The sequence below is a fragment of the Nelumbo nucifera genome, chromosome 2 (assembly GCF_055504915.1).
Source record: "Nelumbo nucifera cultivar China Antique chromosome 2, China Antique-T2T, whole genome shotgun sequence".
Classification (NCBI taxonomy): Eukaryota; Viridiplantae; Streptophyta; class Magnoliopsida; order Proteales; family Nelumbonaceae; genus Nelumbo; species Nelumbo nucifera.
In genome coordinates this window covers 2,165,068-2,179,244 of record NC_142650.1, presented here as the reverse complement: position 1 = coordinate 2,179,244, position 14,177 = coordinate 2,165,068, and the positions used below count along the sequence as shown (strand labels likewise).

The 14,177-nt window shown below is 36.0% G+C and overlaps 1 protein-coding gene across 1 annotated transcript; it reads right to left on the bottom strand.

Annotated features, from left to right (window-relative positions):
* Positions 1–8,761: 8,761 nt before the first annotated feature.
* LOC148801871 (protein DOG1-like 2) lies at positions 8,762–13,923 on the bottom strand. Its single transcript, XM_088897166.1, has 2 exons — positions 13,592–13,923; positions 8,762–9,779 (listed from the first exon to the last, which is right to left on the bottom strand). Exons 1-2 carry the CDS (start codon positions 13,921–13,923, stop codon positions 9,218–9,220), a joined length of 894 nt encoding a protein of 297 aa, XP_088753292.1. The 3' UTR covers positions 8,762–9,217.
* Positions 13,924–14,177: the final 254 nt, after the last annotated feature.

The following is a 14,177-nucleotide window of genomic DNA, read 5'->3' as shown; positions in this document are numbered from 1 at the left end:
TAAATTATTTTTATTTTTATAATTTATTCATATTTTTCAATATTATTTTGAATTTAATATATTATTTTAATGAAATAGTACAAGTTGAACTCAAAATTATTGAATAGTCTAACTTAGGAGTAAAATAGTAAAATTAGTGAATTTCAGATACTGAAAGTTAATCCAACACAAACAACCTTTTTTGTTTAGAGCCTCCAAAAAGTCAAAAAACAACATGTCTCTTTTATTTCAATTTCATACCATTTTTAATATCTTTTCAACTTTTTAGATTTCTCGGGGATAAAAACTTTATCAGGTTTTGGAAATTGGCAATGAGGCAGGGCGGGGACGAAGAGCCTCTCCCTATCCTCATCGCCATGAAAATCCCCATCCATGTCCCCATCCTCATCCTTGCTAACGGGGACAGAGTAATCCCCATCCCCGTCTCCACGGGGATCCCCATCCCTGTGGGATGTTAACCATTATGTTTTTGTTTTTTATTTTATTTAAAAAATAAAAAAAAATAATTAAAATTTACAATCCTATTAGAAAAGATTCAAACATATTCAACCATATTTTTAAAAATATTAACATATAGATGTATGTGTACATATATACATACTAGTAATTATGTATATGCAATGCACGTGAAAATTTTTTCTTCATATTAATTACTTGAATTTTATGTATATCATAGTTAAGATTGAAATTAAAAATTACAAAAGTAATAATATTATTAAAAATAACAAATTTATAATTAAATTTTGTATTACATTTTCATCATTGATAAAATTATTTCTTATGTATAAAACTTATTTTTTGTTCGATATAACAAATTTATAATATTAGAGATGTACCCAATATTTTATTTTTATAAACATATAGCATTAGATATGTGTCCAAAATTTTCTCTATTTTTTTATTTCTTTGATTCTTTGTATTTTCTATTTTTAACATTTTATTACTTCACTATGACATCATTTCATTTCTATGTTGATTTTAAATTTGTCATTCCATTTTCATGGTTAATAAAAATACTTCTTACATTACATACTTATTATTTTTTACTATAATGAATATACAATATTAGAGATACCCCAATTTTTTTTTGTATTATATATTTTATTTATTTTAATTTTTTATTATTTAATTATGGTTTTATTTATTAACCCATTTGACCCTAAATGGTTGATTGCTTACCCATCATTTGGAGGGAAGAAAATGGTTTTGCTTTAAAAAACTTTTCAAAATATTTATTTTTATACTATTAAAATTAATGTTATGGATTTAATTAATAGAATTGAATGATGAAAAAATATATCTTAAATATAGGATTTAGTGAAAGAATATACCCTATATATAAGATTTAATGAGAACGAAAAAAAATAGTTTTATTTTCAATCGGTTTTAATTTTAGATTCCATTTTCATCATTAAGAAAAAAATTCTTATTTATCATACTTATTAGTGTTTAATATGCCAAATATACGATGCTAAAAATGTTCCCATTTTTTTAATTTTCTATATTCTTTGCATTGTATCTATTTTAATTTTGAATTTTATTATTTAATTGTGGCAACATGGATTGACTCATTTGGCCCCAAATGGTTTAATTTCTTACCACCACCTAGATGAAAAGTGAAAACACAATTTTTTCTAAATAGATTTTGAAAGTATAAGTTTTTATATTTTTGAAACTATTAATTTATTAAGTATGAATTTAATGATGAGAAGAAACAAAAATGTTTTAAATATATGATTTAATGAAGGTGAATGCAAGCTAATACCTTAAATGTTGAATTTAATGCATTTACTATCTTAAAATTACCTAATTTTAACTCATTTAATATCAATAACCGATTACCCTATTTGCCCTTATTTTCTAATCAATAAATTTAAATATGGAGAGGTAAATTTTGTCCTAAAAAAATTCCAGAAATATTATAGAGGCTATTTGTGTTTTCTAAAGTAGTATAGATATAAATGTATTAATGTTATATATATATATTACCGGGGATCCCATGGGGCAGTGGTCGGGGTCCATGCGGGGTAGGGAGCGCTCTCCTTGTCCCCGCCAATGGGGATGTAAATTTCCCCATCTTCATCCCCCATGGAGGGAAAATCATCCCCATCCTCACCCCACTCGGGGTAGATCCCCATGGGGATTGAAAAAATGGGGAAAATTGCCATCCCTAAGTTTGATAAACAATCATATCTAAAATTAATTATTGTTGTTTTTGTATTGTAAAAAATATTAAAAGTAATATATAAAATATAAATGATTATTAATTATTATATAAAACAATTGTATACTCTTACGTGTTTCAATTGTTTATTTTTAACTTAACAAACCATGTGCATCACATGGGTCCCCACTAGTATATATTAATTTCTTACTGCAAATTATATTTGCTTCTTTCCAAATTTTGGTTTGAATAAAGGGGTTATTTTGATAAATTACAAATTAGGATGGCATAATTGCTAAAAGAACCCTCTACTACTCTACATGTGGCAATTCTAGATGATGATAGTGATAGTAATAATGTATCCATAAATTTTTATAAACATGTATTTTTACTTTTTTTATTAATTGGATATAAATTGCAAAATCAAAATCTAATTACATAAACACCTCATCCAAATATGTGATAATTAGATTGAGTTGTGAAGTTTCAAGTATCATTGATAGGCCTACTTGTTTCGCTAGATTCTTCTTTTTGTAATGTTTTATCTTTTTGGTGTATCATTTTTTGTTCATTTGTAAAAAAAAAGAAATGTAAGATTTAAATAGATGGGAGTGATGTAAATCCAAAAATGAGTATTTTAATCAAAAAAAGTTTCACAATCTTATTCATATTTTTAATAGTAGTGTAAATATAGAAGTATAGATGTGTTTCATTTTTTTTATTTTTTTGTATTTTTCGTGTATAGAAATAATTTTGATACGTCACACTTAATTTTTGTTTAATATGATAATTATATGATATTATAGATTTGCTTGAATTTTTTTAGTGCAAAACTTATGTATTTTTCTATTTTATAAATTTTTATTATTTATTTATAATATTAAATGTTAACACATTTGACCCCACAAGTTGAACTATTGATTTTTCCAAACAGTAAAATAATTTCATTTTTGGTCAGTTCTAAATTATGTATTTCATTTTCATTATCAATAAAAATAATTATTACTTATTACACTTATTGTTTTAATTTGATTAATATAAATGTCATAAATGTGTCTATTTTTTTATATTTTTGTAATTTTTTATATTTATTCCTATTTTAAAAATTTTATTACCTAACTATGACTTCATAGGTTGATCAATTTGATTTGGATGGTTGAATTTCTTAGCCACCACTTGGACAAAGAATGATTTTGTTTTTGAGTCATTTTTAAAATATATGGGTTTATGTTGTTAAAAATATTGACATAGATCTAATTAGTAGCACTTATTAGTAAAAAATAAATTAAATATATGATTTAATAAGAGAAAATGAGAGTTAATAATTTAAGTATAAGACTTAATGAAAGTGGTTTAAATGAGTTTGGAAGTAATAATTGAATATACATTTTCAAACTTTATAGTTAAAGATGGATTAAATACATAATTATGGCCATTTTAATAGCCATAAAAACTGATATTAAAACTGTAATAAAATAACTTTTTATACCATTTCTCAAACAAAAAGAGGTAGAGAGTAATTTTAATTCAAAAAAGTTTCACATTATATTCCCACTTTTATATATAATATAAATAAATAATAAATATAAAAAACCTATTAAAGAAAGAAAGAAAGAAAATCAAAACATTTCCGCGTTATGTCTTCTCATCTGCTTCCTGCACGTTCTGCTGCCACCTTCATCACATGGAAGTTGGGTATGGCCTTCGCCAACCTCCATGAATGACGAGAAAGAACCGCTCTCAAAAACCAATAAATGAGTAAATATGTTTTCGCTTTCAAGATTAAAAATTAGTTGGCATTTAGCAATAGAACTGGTTCTGTCAGGATCTGCTGATTACGTGTAGCAGGATACACGCTGCATCTCCATTAGGAATACACCAATGGATCAATAGAGTCCGGATCTGCTGCTATTCATACAGCGCTCTTCATATCGATCTCATAACAAATATCAGTGGCACATTCACAACATCTTCTGTATTACTATTAATATTTATGAGAGAAGTTCTCAGTACATGGTATTGGTGGAATGTGACTGTGAGGAACAGATCCCAGTTCGAATCAACAGACCATCCTGATTACTCCTGACTACTCAGGGCCTCATAGTCATAGTCACCCAAATGCCAAGGCGAGGCTTTCAATTCACTCAATTAATTTATAAGCGCAAATTCTCTACTCTCCATTCCACCTCACCTGAAGAACAATATTTGGTCCAATGGAGTTTATTTTTCTAAAACAAATTAGGCTCTCACAACAAGTTCGTGATGACTGGTAAAACAAATAAATTTTAGCTTTTCAATAGATTGAACAATACAAATTTTAAAATTAGGCTAGCTGTCTACGTCTAACGGTCTTACAAGGCTCTCCTCCGTGACTCAGTATTAACAATGCCGGGTAGGGATGCAAACGGAGGTATTATCCGAATACGATCTAATGCTGTTAAAGGGATCTCATAAACATGCATTCCAATTCGAATCCGATGAGATCATCGAACCTTCAAATCTGATCTGATTTTTTAAAAAAATAAATAAAGTATTAAAAAAAATAAAATATAATAATTTAAATAAAAGAATACAAAAAATTACAACTATTTTGATCTTATATATACATGTTTTTTTATAAAAAAATAAATAATATAATAAAATTACAAAAATGCAATATAAATAATATATTTATAAATAAATAACATATATATCGAATCATATTTTCTTGAATCGGATAGGGGTGATCTGAATCCAATCGAATCTTGGATCGGATCATGATCCAATCCATTTGCACCTCTAATGCTGGAGACTGAAGGCATGAGGAGTTTAGATTTGTGCCTCATAGGGCGTGCCCCAAAGAAAATCCCAACCTTATATTGGGAACACCTCATATATATTGACAAGTAGGGGAGATGTTCATGTTCTCCATGCATGCTAAGGTGTGAACATGGGGTGCAAATCTGAACTCATAGCATAGAGTAATGTATCACGTGGCGTGGAGAAAGAGTTGGGCTTCAGTTAGTGAAAAGCCCGTTCGAACAATGTTTACAGCCTTGCATTGAGAATATCTATGTAATTATGTGCTTTATTTGATGGGGAGATATTCCCAATTAGACCTGTTCATGGGCCAGGTTAAAACGGGCTTTGCCTTTACATTAATAGAATATGCTTAGGCCCGAGCCCGAGCCCAGCCCTATGGTCGGGCCTAGGTCTTGAGCCCGAGCCCGACCCTCATATAAAGCCCAAAGTCTGGGCTCGAGCCCAAGCCTGGCCATAAATTTGGATAAATATTTTTTTTTCTTTTTATTCAATTAAAAACTATTTTATTTATATTAAAAGACCTCAAAACCTAAAAAATAATGAAAGATATCACTATCATTTGAAAAAAGAAGAATAATAAAGAAAAAGTATATAATACATTATTGAGTCAGGCTCGGACTTGGCCAAGTTTTTTTGAGAAAGCCTGAACTCGGCCCAAAAAAAGATTGGGCCTAATGTTTTAGGCCTAAACCCAAATCTGTGGACATGAAATCTTATTCAAGCTGGACTTAGATCAGACTAGGCTGGACCGTCAGACTACCCAGCCCATAAAGAGATCAATTCCCGATGCAAGATTGCAATAGGTTGCTCGAACGGTGTAAACACTATTTTGCATTGACCGAAGCAGAGCTGGTAGAGAGAACGTATAGACAGCACAGGATGTGGAATAAAGTGGACCGTCAAAGTTTTGTGGTTTAGGGCTACGTTTCCAACTTCCATTACCGAGTTAACGCTAAGAAATTAAAAGTGTGGATTAGTTTTGAAGCAGCTAATTATAAAAAGATTTCTGATAATTTTGAAGCAACTAGCAAACAACTCTACCATAGTTACCGTACAGTTGGTACTGTACGGTGAAGTCTGGGTATGGTTTACAAATTAAAATTAAATTGTAGATGCATATGTGGATAGAGGAAACAATTGAATTGACCATTTATTTTGTAGATGCCAATTAATTTGCACAGGATGTATGGTTGGGGACTATTGGAAGGACGGTCGATGGGGTTCAATCATCAATACACAAATGCCAAATGGGTGGTGGATTCTATCTCTGCAGTAAATAAGAAGGGATAACGAGGAAATCAATATGTTATTGTTGGCGTACGTTTTGTGTGTTATGGAAGTTATGGCTGGTACCTAACGTAACAGATTGGTGTTTGATGCCTCACTCCTATGTAAACTATTGATTCTATGCATCCATTTTAGTTGGAATTTCACACTGCATGCTAATTCATTTCATGAGGAAAGGGGAGAGTCTATCCATCATATATACAAGTGGTTGAACAACAGGACGAGGGGTATATATCTATATATATAACTCAGCTTCTGTTAGAGTGTGATTATTTTATTTGATGATGCTAATTAATTGTAAGAATGACCAGCGTCTATCTAGATGCAAGTAGGGGTGTCAATGAACTGGCTTTGAGTTGGATTAATTCCGTCCAAATCAAAATCATTTTGGATGGAATTAGATTAGACCAAAAATGATCCAATTGACACCCCCTAGATGCGCAAGTGGGATTGTTTAGATCAAACAGCTTCAATTATTTTGAACTTGTATTTAAAGTTTAACAAATGCTCAACTCAACTCGGAAGTAACACCTCCTACTCCTAATAAGCGCCTAAAGATGATAGGATCTGCTTGCAAGTTGAAACAACTGCCAACCCACCTACGAAAATCAACACTGCTGGATTTTGGATATGTTTAGGTATTTAAAGAAACCCATTTACTAATTAAGTAGGATGCAAGTTCGTTTTCACTTTTCATTACAAGACTTAGAGAAGCAATACGAAGACACACAAAGTAGAGAAAATTATAGTAAAGTGATTCATGTCCTTAAGATATTAACGGCCAGGGTTCCATTCTATCCATTTAAAATTCATGGTTTGAGTTATGTGACCTAAGATGAGGGTTTTTGAACCTGACCCAACACTATAGGGGTTCAATCTGATGAGATCACATCTCTGCCCCACAATGCCCTATAGCACATTCCCGCTGTGTATTAAAAATATCTCCTAATGATGACATCATCACTTCTGATATTATCATGGGAAGATGTTTCTAATACATGACAGAGAAATGCTGTGGGGCGGAGACGTGAACTCTAATTTGATGACAACAAAACACTTATCTTTTTAATTGTATGTTTTTATAATGCATTTGAAAGCCCAACGTAAATATGATAGTCTAACATGCCCCTGTTGGGTCTTTGACTCGCCTCACCCAAATTGAGGCAATTTTTTTTTTTTTTTTTACCATCTATGGGGCTCAAAGCGGATTTTAAAGAAATCAAAACCTTAGTGATTAGGGACAAGGTGGGGTCGTATTTGTCCAGCCCTACCCCCGATAATGTATATAATAAATGATTTTATATTTTATAGAAAAACATTATAGATGACACCTATAATAATACATATCATATAATATTTTATATTATATATTATATAAAATAGATTTTGTACATTATATAGTATTGTCTAATCAATCTTAATAAATATTATTAAAAATAAAAATTAATATATCTTTATCAAATAATACATACCAAAAAAAATAATGCTTATGATGGATTCCATCAGTCTAACTTAACCCAAGTAAGAATGACATAAAAGCTCCCTACTTCAATTTCTTATTCAAGTTACTGACTATATTAACGTTGTATGTAAATACAATAATTATGAGTATGACTAATGACTCGTCTTGTAATATCAAATGTGACGTTTCAATGCAGGCCTAAAATCCTGTGGAATCATCAATACCTCTATTTAGAATAGAAATGTCGTTGCTCCATACGCATCTAAAGATTTCGGCGTGTTATCCAACCCAAACAGAGCCATGTCCCAAGCCAAGCTCTTGTAACTTGTAAGAGTTGCGTTTGGAATGGGCTGCTGGATGGGCCTGTGTCGATAGAATCGAGCCATTACCCTTGGGCCTGCACGATACTGCCAATAATATCTAATATTATAGTAACATGAATATTTTTACAGAAAAAAAAAATCAACCCAATTGAATAGATAAATTGATTACAATGTTGAATTTTTAGGCTGTGCCTGGCTTGAAAGAAAATGTAGGGAAAGGTAGGTTTGTATAGTTTTTTTTTTTTTCTTATCTTTCCCTACCTTCTCTTTCAAACCAAACACAGCCTTAGTTCTTTATTATTTTTTGCTTCATGAATCCCCCACATACAATCTATAATGTACAAGCGCCACAAACAACCAATAATATACAAGTTTGGGTTATATTTGAGACTGTTTGGCAAATCTTTCTAGATAGATCTTCCAACAGCCCAGTGGACAGGTAGACATGTTGAAGCTTTTGGGATCCTATCTTTAAAGATGAGGACTGTTTGGTTTGCATTGTGATCTATTGAGCTGTTAAAAACCGAAAAGACTAAAAGCTTCATTCAAAGTTTCTTGATTTTCGTTTTTTGCAGTCTGTCCGCATGCTCATCTTTGCATCTATCTGTCTATGCAATATCAAATGAAAAAAAAAAAAGGCTATTCTTTGGTCATTTGAGCTTTCCGCAGAGCAAAAGACTCGCAAAACACCAAAATTATCTGAACAAAATATTTTTGGCTTCATTCAATAAAACATTCTTGTTTTTATTTTATTGAGTAAAGTACAAATCCGCTTATACATTCATCATTAATTGACTGAAAAATAGCACTCGTTAGAAAAAGTGATATGCTTTTCATATAATTGGGACAAGGTTAAGAGAATGATGATGAATCATTGACTCAGAAATAGGAAGAAAAAATAAAAGGGGTTCTTGCCGATATGGGCAACCTTTGGCCCCCTAATATATAAAAATAAATTTTGTAATATAATCTCTAGAATAGGTTACTTTTTTTAAAAAAAAAAAATAACAGCGCAAAAATACTGTTCATTTCCTTTCTCCTTTGAACGGCCAACAACGGTGGCAAACCTACCTCACCTCCGATCTCCCCCACCTCTCTTCTTCTTCTTTTTATTCTTCTTCTTTCTCTCTGCATCTGAGTTCTTCCAAACTTAGAGCAGAGCATAGTTTCCCTCTCCTCTTACCATAACCTATTCGTTCTATTTGACTCAGCTTGCCATAGACGGTAAGCCATCATCTTACCCTCTCGCTCGGCGTCTCTTTGAAAACCCAACCTTCGAATCCTAAACTGAAGCTGCGCTGCGGTTGCTAAAAAGCTCACAGTCTGAATAGGGCTTAGTATCTGAATCACTTTGGTTGCAGTGTTTGCTCGTAGCATGCCTGCACTCCCCAACAAAATCTCGAACTTAGTTAACTTGCTTTCAAGCACGGAATTGACATTCACCGTCCTCCCTCCCCGCCTCAGAAGTTCAGACAGGGGTGGCGCCACCACACTCTCCTGTAGCCTCACCAGTTCCTCCTCCGCACTTGTCTTAGCCCTCAGCGTTTCCATTCTCTGCATTTGGTCCTGCGACAGGTCACCAACGGAATTGGCAACGAGCCGGAACACCAGTCCGGGTCTGAATCCGCCAATCCAGAACAAGGCCCGCTCTAAGGAGCTGAACCAGGGGGCGACAACACGAGGAACACGTCCCTGTGAGCCGCTCTTGATTTCTCCTGCAAGTACTACCCGCGTGATACATCTCTAAGGTCCTGTTCATGTGAATCGTTCCTTTGATATTTTTTCAAAAAAGCTAATTTATTCTAAAAATTATATTAAAAAAAATTATTTTATTGATATTAGGGACTAAAAGTTGCCCTTATCGGCAAAAACCCCTATAACATTATAACATTATGTTGTTTTTGGCTATCTGAATTTTAAAGCCAATGAATGTCAAAAACAACAGCTGGTTGGTCATGGTTTACTCAACAAAGGAGTGCTGATTTGGAACACCGCTAACTAGTGAAAATTGAGTGAACATGTCAATGAATGGACTTTCTTAAAAGGTCTTATAGAGTCTAAATAAACAAGAATCTCTAGTGAAAATTGAGTGAATTTGTCAATGGATGGACTTTCTTAAAAGGTCTCATAGAGTCTAAAAATTCGAATATCTTTCGGCCTTCCAAAAAAATCAGTTTGGTAACTTTGCCGTCCAACCCCTTAACTTTCGTCTCGTAATAAAATGGAAAATGATCAAAAGGTGTCTTCCAAATGCCCTATACATATATAGAGATAAGGTTTGGTGGAGTAAAAAGAATTTAGGATTTCCAATGTAAGCTCAAAACAAGAAACAAGAAAAGGATTCTGATGGTACGTGATCTGGTACTCTCTAATAATAGAAAACTCGGATGCCAGACTGAGTAGGTTGTCTGGTTGAATAGTAAGAAAGTGATGATCAGAGTGTCTGAATTATTTTATTTGGGGTAGACACTCTGATGCTTAAGTTAGTGAAGAGTTTTGAAAGAGCTAAAAGAGAGAGAACTAGAAAGTTAGTGAATTATGAGAGCTAAATCATACATACTTTTCTTAGAAAATGGGGGTGTCTTATCGGTCCGAAGTCCTCGAAGGTAGTTTCACATGAGGATTAGGCTTTCGTGCCTTATCCGGTTGCCTCCAGAACGATCGGTACGGGAGTTGACTTCTTGTAGGTCGTCACCTGGGCCACAGTCAGATCAGTAAGTCCTTTGGGGGATGTCACTCCTCATGATGAGGTTTAGACCTATCTACCAGCCCGTTATAAGTCGGGCTTGGTCATAATTTTAGGCCCGCAAGCTCGGGCTCAAACCTAAAGCATCGGGCCCGACTTTTTTTTGGGCCAGGCTCGGGCTTTCTCAAAAAAGCCCAGCCCAAGCTCGACCCCGACTTGATACTATATGTTAAATAATAAAAATATATTTTATTTAATACAAAATATATATAAAATATTTTTTCTTTGTTGTTCTTCTCTTTTTTCCAAGTAATAGTGTGATGTTTATTATTTTTGAGTTTTGAAGGTTTTTAATATAAATAAAACACTTTTTTATTTAATAAAAGAAGAAAAAAAAATATCTTCAAATTTCTAGCCGGGCTCGGGCTTGGGCCCGGGCTTTATATGATGGTTGGGCTCGGGCTCAAGACCTAGGCCCAATGGTCGGGTCGGGCTCGGGCTTGGGCCTGAGTGTATTCTCTTGATACATATACAAAGCCCAACCTGCTTGACCCATGAACAGGTCTATCGAGGTCCCTTGGACCAATATTGATGAGGTACCACAGGTCAACCCTGGATAAGGTGTTTCTAACCGCTCTCCCGAAGTGTTCAAGTTGTATACGAGGTGCTCGAACTGGTTCTGAGGTGCGCCTCCTTGACTTAGTGAGATCCATAGCTATTCGTGTGGCATTGAGGTGTCATGCGGCAGTCTTGTCGTGCCATGTGTCACGATGTCATTGGAGGGCCAAATCACCCTTCATCAATTGCCCCCACTCCCCGAGACAAGGTCGTTTCGGCGAAGGGAGTAGCTCGCTCTAGATTTTTGGCCTAGAATGACTAGTTCGATCAATTCGTAGACATCAATCCGGTTTGCTCCCCTAGTCGGAAGAGTTTAAGGGTTGAATGCAACATTAAGCAGGACTTCGCCATCTTCATTATCGAGGCACGGGAGCGAACTCATTTGCTGGAGGAGAGGCGGAATAGGCACTCCGAGCAAATCTACTGTACCAGGGATGCAACTGTTAAGGAGTTCTACAATTCGACCAAACACCTCAGGAGTAGAGTTCGTTGTGCCATCCCTAAGAGGGGCTTTAAATTGTGTGACTGCCTCCTCAGGTCGTTCCACTTACGTAGACTTCAATGCAATGTCCCTCAAGTCGGTCCTCGAAAGAGTAGCCAACAAGGTTGATGCGAATCTTGAAACCGAGGTGGATGTCGTTTGTGAAGAAGTCAGCCAAGTTTGCATGTCTACCGAGGTGCTGAAAGTGAACTGGTATTCCTTCGAACCGAAGTTCACTTAAGTCATGGTGCTAAAAAGCGGACTAGCCAATTAGGGTAGCGACAAAGTCAAAATGCTGTCGAGCTAGTTAGATGGTGGCCGACGTGCATAGATCGGTCGACGTGTCTCAAGGTTGGCTTGAGGGGGCCTTAAAGCTAAAAGCGATTTAGCTTCCCCTTTTTAATTTTTCTAGCTGAGGCGCTTATAGTGTAGATTAGCTTTATCCTAGTCGCCGAAGCGGGTGATCAAGGTTTGTGTTTTACGTAGGTCGAGGCTACACTTGAGCCTTAGATGTGGTATCTTCACAGATTGTCGATGTTCCATGCACGGGGTACCTGCCTCCCCTCTAAGGTTTCAACCTTGTACATGCCTTTGTCGATAATCCATAGCTCAGACCCATCTTTCCTGCACCGGGCTCAGGTACCATAACTTTCTTGAGTATCAGGTCACCAACTCGAAATTGGCGTCTCTTAACTTGGGCATTATAATACTGAGCTACCTGCTACTGGTATGCAACGGTTTGAATGTAGGCTAAGCTGTAAACTTCCTCCACTAGGTCGAGGTTAATTAGCAACTCATCCTTGTTGGCCTCTTTGTTGTACATCTCAGATCGTAAGGTTGACACTTCGATCTCGGTCGGGATGACAACCTTTGTCCCATACGTCAAGTTGAAGGGAGTCCCATCGGTTACTGTCTTGATCGTAGTTCGGTAGACCCATAGAATACTTGGCAGCTCGTCCACCCATAGACCCCTAGCTTGAGAGAGTCGAGCTTTAAGGCCTTGCAAGATGCCTCTATTAGTCACTCCATCCTACCAATTGGCTTGAGGGGTGAGCTACCGAGGTGAAATTTTGTTGAATCCCCATTTCGGTGCACCAATTTAGAACTTGATGTCTTCGAACTGCTTTTTGTTGTCTGAGATCAGCACACGTGGCAGCTTGAAGTGACAGACGATGTTTCTCTAGAAGAAGTTTTGCACGTTTTGAGCTGTGATAGAGACTAAAGGCTCGACCTCTGCACACTTGGTGAAGTAGTTTACCGCAATGACAAAGAACCTTCTCTACCTAGTTGCCGACAGAAAGGGACCGAGTATGTCAATCCCCCATTGCGCAAACGACTATGGGCTAGTTAGGTACCTCAGGTTGGCAGCGGGCGACCGAGTGTCTTTCGCATCACTTTTTGCGCGCCTGCCTTCATCGTCGGCCAGTAATATCCTTGTCGCTTTGCTTTCTGGGTTAGCACTCTGCCCCCAGGTGTCTTTCGCAGAGACCTTCGTGGATCTCGCAACACCTGACTTGCTTTAGTTGGGCGCAAGCAACGTAGGTAGGGGAGCGTGAACGACATGCGATACAGTTGCTCGCCTATGATTACATAGCGAGCTAACTACCGATCTACCCTTTGAGCTGCATTGCGATCTTTAGGGAGGGTCCCGTGGCACAAATAGTTGATGAACGTATCTATCCAACTTGACTCTACGACCATAATAGAAACGAGTGAGCTCCTTTCCTCGTTGTTATTCGGGGACGGCTCCAGGTTGACATCGACCTACTTCTCTTTATGCTTCAATGTTGCAATGTAGCACTTCCGCGATTCGAGTTGGTCACCGCATATTACTCCTATCCTATGGTTAGTGGGGAACTTCATGGCGAGGTGGTATGTCAATAACACCGCTCTGAGGGCATAAAGTATTGACCGGCCTAGAATGACATTGTATGGTGATGCCATTGCCAACACCAGAAAGTCATGCCGGAACCTCATCTTGTTCAACACGGTTCCTGCTGTCATGAACAAGTTGATTCGTCCAATAGCTTGGGTCGCTCCACCGCCAAAACCAACCAGGGAGACATCGGCTCGGGTTAGGTCTTCCCTCCATAGTCCCATTTGCTCGAAGCTCCAAGAAACAGGATGTTTGCTGATCTATCGGAATCAATGAATACCCTTTTTACCTCGTAATCATGGATCATGAGCTTGACTACGAGGGCGTCATTATGAGGGTAATAGAATCTGCGTGTATCTTCTTCATTGAAGTAGATCACCTCTTCTACTCTTCATCGTTTTGGCAGATTCTCCCCTCATAGTCCAGCCTACGAGCCAAGGCTCGATTCGTGGAGGCGACAAACTTGCTACGTCCAACT